Below are 17,760 nucleotides of genomic sequence, written 5' to 3'. Positions count from 1 at the left end.
GGAGCAGGTAGGACTCGAACTGGTGTCCATATGGGATGCTGGTGCTGCAGGCCAGTGCTACACCACAACACTGCCCCACTACATACTATTTTTATACTTGAAATGATTGCTGTGTGTTTTTATTACAGAGTTATTAGATGAGTTGAAAATATAATTTACTGGATAACAATCAATACTTTTATTCTTAAAAAAGATTGACTTTACTTATTTGAAAGAGTTACAGAGAGAAGAAAAGACAGAGAGATCTTCCATCCACTGATTCACTCCCCGAATGGCTGCAATGGTGGGGGCCCAGCCAGGCTGAAACCAAGACCACGGAGCTTCTTCTGGCTTTCCCACAGGGTGGCAGGGGCTCAGGCACTTGGGGCATCTTCTGCTGCTTTCTCAGGCACATTGACAGACAGCTGGATTAGAAGTGGAGCAGTCAGGGCTTAAACTGTGGCCCTTATGGGATGCTGGTATGGTAGGCTGCGGCTTAACCCCCGTGCTACAACACCAGCCCCCAGTCAACAGTGAAAGTTGACATATGGGTTTGTGTTTTTGCATAATTGCAAAATTCTTTTGAGTCGTTAGCAGTGATTAGGAGACATGTTGAGGCTTCAATCATGGATGCCCATGGTTATTTTCCTTCAGGTGCTAAATTACTGAAGGCTGCTGAACTATCTGGCCGTGACAGCACCTCTCAACCATGGGGAACTGGACCAGGCATAGTGAATTGGGTCTCCTACACATACCCAATATAATTATGTTCGGGATATGGCTGTTAAAATACTGAGTGAGCAAAATCTTTGCAAAATAAAAGATCCAACTCCAGTAATTGGAAACCTGTTTTGTAATAGCTGTGTTTGTTTTGTAGTACAGACTATGTTAGAGTAAGGTATAAGGTGCATGCTTACTGTGGGTGATGCCATCTGCAGAGAGCTGGTTTGTTGCTCTTCATCTTTGAAATAATGTTTCTTACTATGTGTGTGTGTTACTCCACACTGTGAATATCTTCTCAAAAATTTTTTATTTTGATTTATTTGACAGGCAGAGAGAGAGAGAAAGAACTTCCATTTGTTGGTTTGCTCCCTAAATGCCCACAACAGCTGGGGCTGGGTCTGGCTGAAGCCAAGAGCCAAGAACTCCATCTGTGTCTCCCATGGTGGTGGCAGGGACTCAGCCACCTGGACTGTCACCAGCTGCCTCCCAGAGTGTGCATTAGAGGAAGCTGGAATCAGAAGTGGAGCTGAGGGGTCCGTGTTGTGATGCAGTGGATTAAGCTGCCACCTGCCACACTGGCATCCCATATGGCTACTCGTTCAGTTTCTGGCTACTCCACTTGTGTCCCAGCTCCCTGCTAATGAGCCTCAGAAGGCAGAGAAGATGACTCAAGTAGTTGGGCCCTTGACAGCCACATAGGAGACCCAGATGGAGTTCTAGGCTCCTAGCTTCAGCCTGGCCCAGACCCAGCCGTTGTGGGCTCTTGGGGGTTGAACCAGAATATGGAAGATGAGTCTCCTTTTTCTATAACCATGCCTTTCAAACAAAGAAGAAGAGTAAGAGGAGGAGAAGCTGGGTGGGAGTTGAACCTAGGAACCCTAATATGGAATGTAGGCATCCCAAGGAGTGTCTTAACCACTGCTCCAGGTGCCTTCCCCTGTTGGCATATATCCTTAGCTTGTGAGATCTGTAGGACAGATTGTACAAAACGCCTTTGTCCCATGAGCATTAATTACAGCCAGTCTCAGAGAGTGTGGCTGTGTTATATCTAGTTGACTCTTATTTTGTCTTAAATAGAACAGCTCTGACCCATAATGATGTATAAATGGTAATAATAAATATAGTGTAAAGAAACAAAGAAAGATTAACATCCTGGTTACTAAGAATGAAAGTTTTTTAGTGGTTCATGGCTCTTCCTGGGAACTGGTGTGGAAATACATTTGCCTGAACTTCCCCCCAGGAAAGGACCTGAGAAGCAGGGGCTAAGAATCCAAAGGCAGCAGTGAAGACGTCTGGTTTGCTGTTAGGAAGTGGCACCCACATGGTGGCCCGCGGTTTGGTCGCAGTTGTTTCAGTAGTCGCTGGGAGGCGCTGTAGGGAGGTGCCTGGGGTACAGCTGTGGAAGTTTGCAGAGAAAGACACTGTGGGGTCCCTTCAGTGAATGCATGGACCACAACCCTGACTCTCAGGGAGAAAAACTAAGTCCCGTTAACAGGATACATAATAAGTTCATGTTTTATGGGAAGGTATTTGCATTTCAATTGAACACTTTAATGCAAGTCATGCTTGCATATTTTAAGGAAATCTTAGGATGCAATAATTTTCTCTTTTCTCTCCATCACTTCAGTTTGCTCCAGCTCCAGGATGTTGGAGAAGCAGAGCCAGGCCCTGAGGTTAATCTGTGCTCCCCGCGCTCTTTTCTGTTGCCCTGTTTCTCAGGGGTCCAATGTGCTCTCCTGCAATGGTGATAGCAGTAGCCCCCCGCCCCCTGCAGTGTGCATGGTTAAATAGCTCTGTTACAGGCAGCTGCCCATTAGTCCCTGTCTAGAGAATTGGCTTTCCTCCTGTGTTCTTTTAAAAGAGAAAATATGGTCACTGAAACAAAAATGGAAGATTTTCCCTAAAAAAATCAATTTGTTTTCTCTCTGCTAATGTTTCAGGGGAAGAGGAATTAGCAAATGAATGATTAATCCTGTTTGCATATGCTTTATTTCCAATCAAAAGTTATAAATAATAGAGCTTTATGCCTTAACCATTTCCTTGTGAAAATTTAAATTTTGTTCTTAAAGGGGAAATACCAGATATAGGACATTCTATATAGGACATATAGAAAAGACCCAGAACTTAGGGTATGCCATTATACTGTATGCTTTCAGTTAGGAATGGGCTTCTTAATCAAAACATTATTCCTTAGATAAAAATAACAGTTGTGATGTTTCCATTTATATAGAATAGAAACAGATGAAAAATTTAAGTAAATTTTTTATCCTGACTTATTTTTGTTAAATGATTAATAAAAGAAAAAACAATGAAAAATAAAAAGAATAGAAAAAGAAAGGAAACTGGATGTAAAGAATTTAAATGTAATCCAAGTAATATTTATGGTAAATTCAAAAGACCCATACAGACTGCATCCAATCTTTTATATATTTTATATTTATAGCCTTGTAGACTTATAATTCTTAGTCATAATGACCTGCCTAGAGTACCATTCTAAGATCTTAAAAATGTCATTAGAAACAGAAACAATGAAGTAGACTATTTTGTGTATTTACGTTACAGTATTTTTGATAATACTCATAACATGTAATATCCTTGTTAAGAGATGAGTAATGAAATTTGTTTTTCTTTTCTATTGTTTCTATTTTATTATTAATATAATTGTCAGAGATAACATGTAGTTTTAAAAAATGATCCGTCTATATGCTAAAACAATGTGTTAGTGCTGAGGGGCTACCATAAGTGCTGATTGAATTCGTTGAGATGGTGGAATTGGTTTCCTGTAGCATGCTCTGATAATACTTGGGGCTCAAGGTAACAGAAAGGTCCAACTCACCAGGCCTGAAACAAAAGGAGATTTATCATCTCATGGAGCTCTAAGTCCAGAGACCGGGCTGCCCCCAGAGTGGCTCCACCCGCGCTCTCTGTCATTGTAGGGAACTAGGAAACCTTTTTACAGGAACTTCGGAAGTCTTGTTGGCCAGAATTTGTCAAACCTCCTCCTAAACCAGTTCTGGACAAAGGAAAATGATACCTCTGTGATTAGTTGGGAGGACGCAGGATCACTCAGCAGCTGGGATGGGATCTCTGTTCACTGAGTCACGTGGGAGGAGAGAGGATCTCCACCAAATCAAAGTTCTGGCAGCAAATAGAAACAGGTGCAGGGTGGCAGTCAGAGAGCCAGCCAGTGGGTTCTGCTAACTGGTTTTTGGATAAAGTTAACCTAGACAGACTTGAGGGCTGAGTTCTTTGCAGACCTCCTGAAATGAGAATATTCCATCTACCAAATGCATGCCCCTTAACACTTGATTTAGGAGGAGCTCACTTTATCAAGAGTAAAAAGCCACATGACAGTAAACCCTGGGAATTATTTAAAGTTAATTTAAAAAAAGTTGAATGGCAGAGAGAGAGAGACAGAAACACACACACACACACACACACACACACTGACACAGGTATCCTATCCATTGGTTCACTACTAAATGCCCTCAACGGGCTGGGTCAGAGCTCAGGCTAGGAGCTGGGAACTCAAGCTGAGCCTCTCATGTAGGTTGTAGGGACCCAGGTACTTGGGCCATCACCTGCTGACCTATAAGGTGCTCATTAACAGGAAGCTGCAGTCAGGAGCAAGGCTGAAACTTAAACTTTGAACCCAAGTATTCTGATCTGGAGTGTGAGCATCCCAAGTGGCCTCTCAACTGCTGTGCCAGATGCCACTCCCTCCCCCAGAAATTCTCACGGACTTTTGTTTGTTTGCTGGTAATCCATATATCTTTTGACATTCATAACCACTAAGATCCTAGATAAATTGCCTTAATATTTTTTCATGTTACTAATTTTGCTGTAACAACTGACTGATTAGATCAGAAGTATTGAATGTCATATTGCCTGAAAGTAACTCTGCGCATACTGAAATTCAGCCCTTTGCCTGCTCTGGATCCCCGCCCCGCGCTCCCCTGCCTTGCTGACTCCTTCCATTGTCTTCCACTTCAGGTGCATCCTCCTGCCTCCTGGGAAGTGTGGTCACCTGGATACCCTGACTCTGTTGATCACTTGTTCTCTGATAAATTAATAGATGATGATGCACTGATTGGGGTCAGCCCCCTTTTTAGTCTATGTGAGTGACTGTTTAGAGGTACTCTCCCCTCTTTGAGGTAACTTAAGGGGTTGACTCTAAAAAGTGGTGTTTCAGGATAGGTAAGAAGCCAGGGTATGCTTTTGCAACTCTGTGATGTCTGTCAAACTTTGCTCTACATAAAGTGTGATATATTCAGAATTAACCTTATTCATAGGATGCTTTGAGGGCATGCATGTGGCTCAATGATTAAAACACCACTTGGGATGTCTGCATCCCATATTGGACTGCCTATTCAAGTCCTGCCTCTGTGTCTGAGCCCAGCTTTCTGCACCCTGGGAGTTCCCAGGTAATGGCTTGAGTGCTTGGGTCCCTTCCACCTACTTGGGAGATCTGGATTGAGTTCTGGGCATCTGGCTTTAGCCTGACCCAGCCTCAGCTGTTGGGGGCATTTGGGGAGTGAGTGAGCATATGGGATCTCTCTCTCTCTCTCTCTCTCTCTCTCTCTCTCTCTCTCTCTCTCCTCTCTGCCTTTTGAATAAAATGAGACTAAATAAACAATTAAAAAGTGGAGAAGGCATTTGGTACAGCAATTAAGAGGCTTCTTGGGATATCAGAGTGCCTGGGTTCAAGTTGTGTCTCTGCTTCTTATGCTAGCTTTTTGCTAATGTACACCATGGGAGACAGCAGGTGAAGGCTCAAGTAGTTGGTTCCTGCCATCATGGGAGACCCAGGTTCAGGTTGAGTTCCAAGTTCTTGTCTTTGACCCTGCTGAGCCCCAGCTGTTGTGGGCGTTTGGTAAATAAACCAGTGGATGGAAGAGTTCTCTGTATGTCTCTCTCTGCTTTTCAAATAAAAAAATGAAAAGAAATAACTAAAATTTTGACAAATAAAATTAAGAGGGTAATTTGAGCCCATGAATCCATATTTATACTTCTTGAGAAATTCCAGATACTTAAGCAATGATCATTTACAGAATAAAACCATTAATCAATACTAATAAATTATTAATAATAATGATAATGTTAATCATGAAATCTAGATTTTCTGATATCAAACAACATCCTAAAGATTTTTCTTTTTACAAAAATTATTTTAGGATTTTTTTTTTTGACAGGCAGAGTGGACAGTGAGAGAGAGAGACAGAGAGAAAGGTCTTCCTTTTGCCATTGGTTCACCCTCCAATGGCCGCCGCGGCCGGCGCATTGCGCCGATCCGAAGGCAGGAGCCCGGTGCTTCTCCTGGTCTCCCATGCGGGTGCAGGGCCCAAGCACTTGGGCCATCCTCCACTGCCCTCCCTGGCCATAGCAGAAAGCTGGCCTGGAAGAGGGGCAACCAGGACAGAATCCAGTGCCCCAGCCAGGACTAGAACCCAGTGTGCCAGCGCCGCAAGGCGGAGGATTAGCCTATTGAGCCACGGCGCCAGCCATATTTTGGGATTTTTAAGTGTTAACTGAAATCTGTCTTATAATTGTGAAAATGGTTGATTGTCTTTTTTAACCACAGTTTGTGGAGATCTAGTGTCTTTGTCACTTGAGTAATCTTCCTGCCCTTAGCTTCTGTCTTCCTAGATCTAATATTGATGTGGGTCTAATTTGTGTCTCTTCTTTTTCTATCTCTGGTCCCACCCTGATTCCTCTTCCAAAGTTTGTGGCTCAGATTAGAGCAGACAACACATTTTATAGAAGCCCAGGAGTCTCGTTGTGACTGCTATGTACCTCGCATTTAAAGTGTGTAGTCACACAAATTTCCTAATTAAAGTGTATCCCAGGAATAGACATTCTTCAGAGCCATCGTGGTGAACTGCCTTCCAAACAGCTCTTTAGCAATGGGATTTCAAGGGTCCTTTTAGTTAACTCATAACGCATGGCTGCAGATGTGAATACCAGAAGATTTGAGAGAAATAACAGATGTTGATCTGTGGCTCCCTTTGCAAGACTGATGCTGGGAATAGCAGCACTTAGATAGAGTGATGCAGGGTTTTTTCTTCCGTACACTGTGGATTGCTACTGGGCAATGCCCAGAAAGGCTCCTCTTTTGATAACCAAAGTGGCTCTTTACAGGCCGTAAACTGGCCTGCAGCCTGCTTACCCGTTTTGTGACAGATTATCCCAGCTATGTGAAGACACAGCGTCTTCCTCATTAACTGTTTGCCTAGCCCAGTGGCCTCAACCCTGGGGAGTTTTAAAAACTACTGATTCCTGGGCCCACCCCAGACCTCCTGGGGTGGTGGTTTCTTGGTGTGATTCCTGGGCCAGCAGCACCGTCTTGGGAATGTATTAGGGGTATCCATGCCAGGTTCTCACCAGACCTACTGATTCAGACTCATGAATGGAACCAGGAAACTGTGCTTCAGCAAGCCCCTTGGGTCATCGTGATACGCGTTCAGGTCTGGAAACCATGAGTCTAGTGTTTTCCCCTCTGACATTGACTTGCCACACTCTTCTCACCTTCTTTTCCTCCCTTCCTCCCTCCCTCCCTCCCTCCCTCCCTCCCTCCCTCCCTCCCTCCCTCCCTCCCTCCCTCCCTCCCTCCCTCCCTCCTTTCTTTCTTTCTTTCTTTCTTTCTTTCTTTCTTTCTTTCTTTCTTTCTTTCTTTCTTTCTTTCTTTCTTTCTTTCTTTCTTTCTTTCTTTCTTTCTTTTTTTCTATCTGAGAGAGAATGACAGAGAGGGAGAGAGGTAGTGCTGGTTCACTACCCAAATGACCACAATCACTGGGGCTGGGGTTTGAAGCCAGGAGCCAGGAGCATTTTCCAGGTCTCCTCTGTGGGTCCAGCAACCATGCACTTGGGCCATCCTCTGCAGCTTTCTCAGGAGCATTAGTAGGGAGCTGGATCGGAAGTAGAGCATCCAGAACTCAAACTGGTGCCCATGTGGGATGCCGGCACTGCAGGCAGTGGCTTTATCCTCTATGCCACAGCGCTGCCCTCTCACCTGTTTCATGTAACTCAAACCTCAATCCTGTACCTGTAGACCACACACTCATCCTCTTACAGATATCCCAATAGAAACTTATTTAAGGCTTAATTATTAAAAACCATTCTTACTCATATTTTAATAAAGATAATGTCTTCTGGATAATTGTTGAAAGCCATGAACATTTTTCTTTTCTTTTTTTGTATTTAAGTGTGCCTGGCCATTATAAATTAGATCAAATTAGATTCCTACTGGGCCCTTGTAGCTTTCTCTGACCTGAGGTGTTGCACTATTGAGCTGGAAAATTGTGACTCAGCCACTCAGTTGGTCACTGTGGAATTACTTTGCAAAAATAGGAACATGGCCATGTCACTGGGTTATTTGGGATTTCAGATCCAATAGTAGGTACAACTTTCTAGAAATTCTTAATGTAATGGGGTAAAGGCAACATGATAGGAAACCCTTGGCAGCCTACTGTGCTGGTTGGCTGGCTAATGTACTGTGCTATCCCACGTCTTAGGTCAGTTTGAGCTGCAGTAACAAAACACCATTGGACTTGGTAGCTTAAACATATTTATTTCTCACAGTTCTGGACACTAAGAAGCCCAAGGTCAGTGTACAGGCCAGCTGAGTCCTGGTGAGGGCTCTCTTCCTGATTTGCAGATCGCTACCTTCCTGCTTTCCTGCTCACATAGAGTAAAAAAAAAAAAAAAAAAAAAAAAAACCTCATCTCTCTTGTGTCTCTTGCTCTGAGGGTGCAAATCCCAGTTCATGCTCATGACTTAATCACTTCTCCAAGACCCTGCATCTTCACACCATCACACTGGATATCAGGATTTCAACATGTGAACAGGGGTGGAGGGAAACGCCACGTTTAGTTTACAACATTGAAGAAGAAAATATGAGTGAAATATGCAGCCTCACAAAGTGACCAGTGCAAGAGTTTGTATTGAAAAGCATTTAACGTTTGAGTTCTGATTCATAAGCACCTTGTATCTCTTGTGCCAGTTGTAGAGGTTTGATTGAATGGTGCCTGTGCCAGCAGTGTGGCCAGGAGTTCAGGTGCATAGACATTGTAGCCAGACTGCCTGCTGTTGACCAGTTGCTGGCTGTGTGACCCTGCTCAGTGCTGGATTTCTCCACAGGTAAAGGAGGGATGGCAACAGTAGCTGTCTCACGGGCTGTTTGGCGTGTTCAGTGGGTTGATGCCTATGAAGTACCAGAATAGTGCCTGGGATATGTGGGTGCTCATAACCACATAGTTTGGCTCCAGAAGCAAGCTGCTTTGATACCAGGTGTCTTTGATGCCAGGTGTCTTGAAGGGACCTGGCTAACTGGAATTTTAGGACTGAAAGGGAGTTAGACGCTGAGACTGGAATATTGTGGTTTTTACTTGTTTGTCTTTTAAAGGCATATCTACCCTGATATGATCATTACATATTGTAGGCATATATTAAAATATCACACTGTACCCTGAAAATGTGCACAATTACTAGGTGTCAGCAAAAATAAAATGTTTTATACAAACAAGGGGGCCAGCATTGTGGCATAGTAGGTAAAGCTGCCACCTGCCAGCATCCCCTATGGGCTCCGGTTTGAGTCCCAGCTCCACTTCTTATCCAGCTCCCTCCTAATGTGGCTCAAAAAGCAGAGAAATATAGTCCAAGTGCTTGGGCCTCTGCACCATGTCAAGACATGAAGAAGTGTGGTCTCCTGGCTTCTGTCTGGCCCAGCCTCAGCTGTTGCAGCCATTTGGGGAGTGAACCAGCTGATAGACGACCTCTCTCTCTCTCCCTCTCTCCCTGTCCCTCTCTCCCTCCCCCCTTCCCTTCTGTCTCTGTATTTCTGCCTTTTAAGTAAATAATTATTTAAAAAATTTAAAAGAAAAAAAGAAAGGGAAAGAAGTAGTATAATAATAATAAGATTGTAGTGAATGCTCCAAAGCCTTATTAGTATTTATTAAGTTGCTAACATACTAAATATATTTAGTTGCAGAAATAAGTAGTTCTGACTCCCTTCTGGGATTCTGAAACCCTCAAAGCTCTGAAAACAGAAAGATTGCAGATTTGGAGCATGTAGTCATCACTACAATCCCTATTTGGATATCCATGTATTAGTTTCGTGTTGCTGCCATTAAATTTAGCATCTTAAAGCAATACCCTTGGCACTGTGTCCTAGCAGGTAAAGTGCTGCCTGCAGTGCCAGCATCCCGTATGGGTGCCAGTTCGAGTCCTGGATGCTCCACTTCTGAGCCAGCTCTCTGCTATGGCCTGGGAAAGCAGTACAACATGGCCCAAGCCCTTGGGCCCCTGCACCTGTGTGGGAGACCCAGAGGAAGCTCCTGGCTCCTGGCTTCGGATTGGACCAGCTCTGGCTGTTACGGTCAGTTGGGGAGTGAACCAGCGGATGGAAGACCTCTCTCTCTCTCTGCCTCTCCTTCTCTCTCTGTGTAACTCTGACTTTCAAATAAATAAATAAATCTTAAAAAAAAAAAAAAAGCAGCACCCATTTAATGAGCTCCTCAGTTCCATGGTCAAGAAGCCCGGGCCCAGGGCAGCTCTGCTGGACCCTCTGCCTGGTGCCTGCAGACCTGCGTCAAGGTGCCCCCTGGGCTCTGCACCTTTCTCAGGCTCTGCAGAGGAATGCACTATGAAGGTTTTGAGGCTGGCAGCCTTCAGGTCCGTGAGATTATAGGAGTGAAGCTCCTGCATCCTTGCTGACTGTTGGCCATCTGTTGCTTCTAGAAGCTGCCTGCACTCCCTGGCTACGGCAGAGACAGCGGTGGCCTGTCCAGTCTCTCTCCAGCTTTGAATCTCTCCCTCTGCCATCCCCATCTCTCTTTCCCGCCGACTCTGCTGCCTCCCTGCTCTGCTGTGGAGGGCTCATGTGATTCCATTGGGCTTGCCAATGGAATCAAAGAGGACAATTTCCTCTTGTGAGGTCAGCTTGATTCTGTCATGCAGTTTCTGGCCGCGGTACCTAGACTAGTATTAACTGAATGACCAGAGAATGGGCATCTTGGGGCACATCTTGGGAATTCTGCTTCCCACAGTCCCTCAGACAAATTGCTGTCTTTGGCTCTGACTGCAGCCATATGTTCAGTGTTTAACCCCAGAGTGTTGCCCTTCGTCCTGCTGGGGACATTGAGGTATGCGTGTAATATATGTGCATTGTTACTGTTCTACAACAGTTTCTCCACTCCAAAACACATAAGGCCCCCAAGGATTTTTGAAGAGATTGTGCATGTGCTATAAAAAGTTACTGGCAGAAGATATTTTTGGAAGCATTTATATTTATATTTTAGGACGCTGTGAAGTGGTCCATGTGTAGCTCTCACTACTTTATAGGAGGGATTCTAATGTGTTCTCCAGATTCACATTTAGCAGACCAAAAGGGACATGGGAGACAGATTGGTTATTTTGAGGATTTAGAAGGAGGCATCAGTACATGGAGAAGGGAGAGGATGGGAGAGAATGACATTCATGGAACACTGAGCTGTTCACTTTACACAGACATCCCACATACCTGGGTGTGTGGGGTGTGCTTAACATAACCCCATTTTGCATGTGCTTCAATCAGGAATCAAGAGGACTAACTTATGTGGGTTTGATGGCTACTTAGTGTGTGGAACTGGAACTTGAACTTGGTTTTGACTTCAAAGACTGCATTTTCTGTTTGTTAAAGAACGGTGGTGGGTCTGGAATTTAAATTCTGGTCTCCTGTTTCATGCCAAAGCCACCCAGATAGTTGTTTTGATACATAACTTCATATTTACAAGTGCTTTTAGAAATATTTAAAACATGGGGCTGGCACTGTGGTATAGTGGGCTAAGCCTCTGCCTGCGGTGCCGGCATCCCATATGGGCACTAGTTCAAGTCCCAGCTGCTCTTCTTCCGATCCAGCTCTCTGCTATGTCCTGGGAAAGCAGTAGAAGATGGCACAGGTGCTTGGGCCCCTGCACCTGTGTGGAAGACCAGGAAGAGTCACCTAGCTCCTGGCTTCGGATGGGCCGGGCCCCGCTCTTGTGGCCATTTGAGGAGTGAACCAACAGATGAAAGACCCTCTCTCTGCCTCTCCCTCTCTCTGTCACTCTGCCTCTCAAACAAATAAATAAAATATTAAAAAAATTTAAAACATTTAAAAATTTCTTGGGAAATCATAAGATTCGCCTTTTACCAGAACAAATTTGAATTTAGAATATCAGGGGATAAACATTTTCCATTATTCTAGGATTTTTTAATCAGTTAAATCTTTAGAATCTCACTGAATATTTTAATCTCAGATGAATTCTTTATTAAAAATTATTTGTCAGAACATACCATCTATCAAAATGACACAGTTTATCAATTTAACAGGCCATTATTAAGTCCTGGAAATAACAAATACATTTTCCCAATACAGAAACATTTCTTTACATTCCATCTGCTAAGTAATCTCTTATTATTCTTTAGATATCTAGTTTGTTTTTCCTGCCATATGAAATATTCTCTTTTGAACAATAAACAGCACCCCTGCTGTTTTCTGTTTAAACTCCTCCTTGCTGTTTTGGTCTCTGTTTTCTCTGTGTAGTAAAGTGTTGACAGAAAGCAACAGTACAGAGAGATAAAAATAGGAATCAATTAGAAGAGCAAATCACAGTGTAGTCTTCGAGCTAAGTATGTTAGTTAGGGCATGAGAAACACAGCTGTAATAACTGTCTGCACAGGAATTCCTTTCGAGTTGTTGCCTAAGTTATATCTTATTGTTTTTATTTTATGATTGGTCATAGGAGGTAAAGATGGAATAGGCATTCATATCACATCAGGATTGGGCATCTTTTTGAGAAATCAACGTGAAGACTAATGATTTTTCTAATGTCTTCATTCTGTTCTTTTCACTTTGTTTTTACATCCACAGAGAAAGTGTTCTACTTTTGCGTTATTTGTGACAACACATTTTTTTTTTTTTTTGACAGGCAGAGTGGACAGTGAGAGAGAGAGAGAGACAGAGAGAAAGGTCTTCCTTTGCCGTTGGTTCACCCTCCAATGGCCGGCGCGGCCGGCGTGCTGCGGCCGGTGAACCGCGCTGATCCGAAGCCAGGAGCCAGGTGCTTTTCCTGGTCTCCCATGGGGTGCAGGGCCCAAGCACTTGGACCATCCTCCACTGCACTCCCTGGCCATAGCAGAGAGCTGGCCTGGAAGAGGGGCAACTGGGACAGAATCCGGCGCCCTGACCGGGGCTAGAACCCGGTGTGCTGGCGCCGCAAGGCGGAGGATTAGCCTAGTGAGCTGCGGCACCGGCCGACAATACATTTTTAAAAATCTTGTCTTTTAATGGCCTGCTTTACGATTCAACAAAATAAATTTCAGCTTACCTAACATGAATTTCTTAACAAAAATAACTTTAAAAAAGAAGCTGGTGATGATGATGCTGTGTATATTTGAACGTTTAGACTGAAGCTTAGGAATAAATACAACTTCAGTTAACTGTGCTATGCTGGGGGATAAGGATGTGGAGTGGCTGAGAAGAGAAATGACCTTTGTTTTGTGTGCTGGTCTTGGGAAGGTTGCTTCCCATCTCTTTTGTTTGCTGTTTATTGTTTGCTTTTGTTTTGAACAACAGTTCACATCAGGCACTACTAAGATTGTATTGTCTTGTCATTGCTTCTACTTTGTCAGGAGAATTGAGATTTGGTTAGATTTTATGTGATGTGTTCCCCAAAGTGCACTTTCTACTCCGGTACCCGCCTATCTTTAAGCCAAAAGATATAGAAATCTACTCAGAGAAATACTATAAAAGCTTTTGATCAAGAAAGCAGGAAAGACAGTAAAAGATCAGAAGCAAATACTTAGGAATACAGAATCCCCTCTTGTTTATAGATCTAGCACACCACTGAAGGCTCCCGACCTTACAGGTTTCAGTTTACAGCAGGGGGGTGTGCTCTTTCCAAAATGGGAGGATGGGATTTTGAACTTTATTGCTGGAACAGATGTGTGGTACACTGTGTGCTGCCACTGAGAGACTTAGTGTGAGGGGCCAGTGAAGGGCCTCTGCAGATTAAGCTTCGGCCTGTGACGCCAGCATCTCCTTTTGGAACGCCAGTTCAAGTCCTGGCTGCTCCGCTGCTGAGCCAGCTCCCTGCTGATGCACCTGGGAAAGCAACAGAAGATGGCCCATGTAGTTGGGCCCCTGTCCCTGACATGGGAGACCCAGGTGGAATTATGGGCCCCTGGCTTTGCCCTGGTCTAGACCTGGCTGTTGTGGCCATTCAGGGAGTAAACCAGTGGATGGAAGATCTTAGTTCAAGACCAGACTTTTAGTTTTGCAGACAGCGATCATTTCTGTCATGGCATGGCAACCTCACAACGTGTACATCTCTAACTCTACGCCTGTGAGTCCTATGGGATCTGGCCCTTGAGTGAGGAACTAGCAAGGTGAGATAACAGGAGCAGGTACACTGGAAATCCCTGTAACACATTTATAGGAAAGTAAGAGTCAGACTCCACCAGGGACTCGGAGGACACAGGTCTGAGCTGCAGCTCTCAAACCTCTAGTACCTGACCTGGGCCGTGCCGTCTAATCTCTCTGCAGGTCGGTTTTCCTGACTCTAATGTGGTGAATGTCCTGGTTCTGCTTGGCCTGGCGGGATTTCTGTGAGCAGCTGAGCTTACCAACCTTACCAAGTAGTTTCAAACATGGAGTGTGTTGGCTGGGAATCTTTCTGTTGTGAGTAACAAAAACCTAATGCAAATTTGCAAAGGAAAGAGGGATTTACTGAGTCATGTGACTAGAACCCAGGGCGGTTCTGATTTTCAGTCTGCAGTTCCCTGTTGCTCTCCAAGTCTTAGCTCTGCTGCTTTGAATGACAGAGTTAGGAAGGGAGGGAAGGAGAGAAAGAGTGGGGAGAGGAGAAGAGAGAAAGAGAGAGAGAGAGAGAGATTTGATTTTCCAGCCACTGGTTCACTCCCCAAATGGCCACAATGGCGGAGACGGGGCAATGCCCTGAGTGCGGACCTCCATCTGGGTTTCCCACATTTGTGGTCGGGACCTAAGCACTTGGGTCATCTGCTTCCTCTCTAGGTACATTGGCTGGGAGCTGGATCAGAAGTGGAGCAGCTGAGACGCCAGGGACACAGGCAACAGCTTAACCTACTCCGCCACAGTGCTGGCCCCAAGTCTCGTTGACTTGAACCAGTGTGTCACAGGCTCATCCTTGAACCAGGTTCCCTAGTCAGGAATATGATGAGACTGTTGGCCAAGGCCTGTTGGGACCTAACATTGATCCCCCAAAGCGCGTGAGCTGAAAGTGGCTGATTTCCCAAAGGTTCTCAGGGCACACTTTCCAACACGGGAGAACACTGTGGCACAGGGACAGCTGAGCGCTCGGTGGGATGCTGTGTTTGCGTCTTGGTGAGGAATGCGTTCAGTGGCTTAAAGGGAAGGTGAGGACGTGGTGATCAGGGCGAGCAGGGACCTCTTCCTCGGTGCAGGCAGGACGGTGATCTCAGCTGTGTTCTCGCCCTCCCTGCCCCTCACAAGACTCTTCGTGCTTCCTTCTGGACCCTGACCCAAGGCATACTGCGTCTTATGGAGGTTGGGCACAGTCCAAAGAGCATCATCAGGAAGGCATCCTAGATGCAGGGAGCGGATATCCTCTGTGAAGTGCTGAAACCTGTACTTAGAACTACCAGTTCTTTGTCAGCAATCTGCACTTTCTTGCCAAGAAAGTGGCTCCACAGATTGTGAAATTTATGCTAATTTTCAAAGACTTTGTGGGGTCCGAATGAAAAGAGTTGAAGTAAGAGACATTATGAAGATTCTAATAAAATTTTATCTGGGGAATGTAGGCAGCTGCAGGAAGCATGGTGTGGCTGCCCCTAGGGAAAGCAGTGAGTCTTAGGAGATCGAGAATAAGCAAACTTAAAAGAGACGTGGGAAGGCAGAAGGTTGGACAGCTATAACTCGGGAATGAAATTGACAGTTTAAAACTGCCTTCTTTGTTCTGGAAACTTCATATTGTTTATATTCTTTCTCTCACGTGAGCCTCATGACAATTCTGCTTCACCAGTGGGGGAACTTGAGCTTGGAGGAGTTGAGGAACTTGGCATAAGTGGGAGTCAAGAGCAGCGGCACTGCTGCTGTCACTCAGGCGTGCCAGGGAACGTCTGGGGAACTGCACCGAACTTTTTTCTGGAGGGTTCTTCCCTCATTTTTGATGTATCCTGAGAATCTCATTTTGAATTTTTCTAAAAGACAGGGTTACATGCCAGCACTAAATAAAATATTGTGAAATATTTGGCTGTTTCATATTTGGAAAGTGAAGAGAAGACAGTTTCCAAGTGGAGAGGAATCTTACTCTTTAAGGGAAGGATCCTCTGAGTTAAAAGACAAGTATTTTCAGAAGCCTTAAAAAACCAACCAAACAAAAAGCACTGTGTAAGGGCAACTGGGATCCCCTGAGCTGATTTTAAATGTCCCTTAAATACAGAAGTCCCTGAGGTCATAGAAGTCTGCAAGAGCTCTGCACTGGAGCCGCATGCGGAGGAGCACATGGACTGTGGGAGATTGTGCTTGCTTGCAGGAGTCTCGGGTGAATGTTCCGGAATGAACTGGGCTGGTGCAGGGTTGGTTGCACCTGTGGACAGGCAGACACGAGGCCTGAGTCTGAAGAACTGTTGGGAGGGTCTAGAAAGAAATATCTTAGGAAAATACCTGGAAATCTGAATAAACCTGTGTGGGGAGCAACTCGGACTAGACTAAGTTACTGGAATTAAGACTTATTCTATGCATCTGCTCTCCCACAATATGGCGCTGGGAGAGGAGAAAACAACTTCTACACAGCTGCCTCTCACCAACTTGACTAATGAACTGCAGGAGCTGATCTTGCTCCTGATTGGAGGAGAGCAGTGTACTCGGCGTGTGGGTAGCAGAGTTGGGATTGGTGGAAGAGGACTATAAAGGAGGAGAGAGACAACATGCACCAGGAACATCCGGATAACATCTGAGCTGCCCCTGAGAGAGCCGGCTGGCGGTGTGCCGCTCCCCCGCGGAAGTGGGGAAAGTGGCAGGGGGAACCGCCCCTCCACAGAGGTGGAGGAGTCAGCAGCCAACCCGGGAAGGACCAGCAGCAAACCTGGGAAGGGCCGAGCAGATGAAGAAACAGCGCAGGGTCTAGTGTCGTTCCTCCATGAAGAGGGGGAGCGACAAACCTGGAATTTTCTTGTAACTTGTTATCTACTACTCTGAAGTTCATGATAAATGCTCACATGTAAAGGCACTGACAATGTCTAGGGGTAGAGAAACACAACTCAGCAGTTCGCAAAATTTCTTCATCAGGTAGGTTTTTTTTCTTCTTTTTTTTTATGGAAATTTCTGCTAACATCTTTGAGATCACCCTTAGGGGAATGAAGGTCCAAGATGTGACCAGGGTCACACTCTGACCTTTCAAGCCCCAAGTGTTGGATTGAAGATGGTGGCCTTGTAAAATGTATCTCAAGGTAAAAGAACACTAAATTGTAAAACAAGATGAGTAAGCCCTGGAAAGTTCTAGGTTTCTAAACTGTGAAAGCTGTACTCGTTTACCATGCCAAGCATGAGTCTAAGTACTTCACTTTTGTAAATGTGTTCAGGACTCACAGCGGGGGCTGGCGTTGTGGGGTAGTGTGTTAAGCCTCAGCCTGCAGTGCCAGCATCCCATAAAGGCACCAGTTTGAGTCCCGGCTGCTGTAGTTCCCACCCAGCTCCCTGCTAATGGCCTGGGAGGGTGGTGGAGGTTGGCCCAAGTGCTTGGGCACCTGCACTCATGTGGGAGACCCAGAAGAAGCTCCTGGAGCCCAGCTCCAGAGACTGCGACCATTTGGGAAGCTGAACCAGTGGATGGAAGACCTCTCTCTCTGTCTCTCCTTCTCTCTAATTCTGCCTCTCAAATAAAGAAATAAATCTGTTAAACAAGAAAACCTTTACAACAATAAACTGACGCTTAGATGAGGCACAGAGAGGCTATGCTAATTGCATATGACAACCCATAATATGTGGTGACGCTGGGATTCAAAACAAGTTTATGCTCTCAGACAATACATGTTCTGCCT

At 45.0% G+C, this 17,760-nt stretch overlaps 1 protein-coding gene across 22 annotated transcripts in view; it reads left to right on the top strand.

Annotated features, from left to right (window-relative positions):
* ADAM22 (ADAM metallopeptidase domain 22) overlaps positions 1 to 17,760 on the top strand; it is a 245,839-nt gene that overhangs the window by 47,651 nt on the left and 180,428 nt on the right. Inside the window, exon 1 of one of the 22 annotated variants that reach the window (XM_070059846.1) lies at positions 12,718 to 17,008. The exons of the other annotated variants lie outside the window; for them this stretch is intronic. Within the exon in view, the coding sequence (XP_069915947.1) occupies positions 16,956 to 17,008 (53 nt within the window). The 5' untranslated portion in view covers positions 12,718 to 16,955. Of the gene's footprint in view, positions 1 to 12,717; positions 17,009 to 17,760 lie in introns of those variants that run through there. 22 annotated transcript variants of the gene reach the window in all.

Source organism: Oryctolagus cuniculus, chromosome 16 (assembly GCF_964237555.1).
Source record: "Oryctolagus cuniculus chromosome 16, mOryCun1.1, whole genome shotgun sequence".
NCBI lineage: Eukaryota > Metazoa > Chordata > Mammalia > Lagomorpha > Leporidae > Oryctolagus > Oryctolagus cuniculus.
The sequence above is the reverse complement of the archived record's forward strand: the minus strand, read 5'-3'. Positions and strand labels throughout refer to the sequence as shown.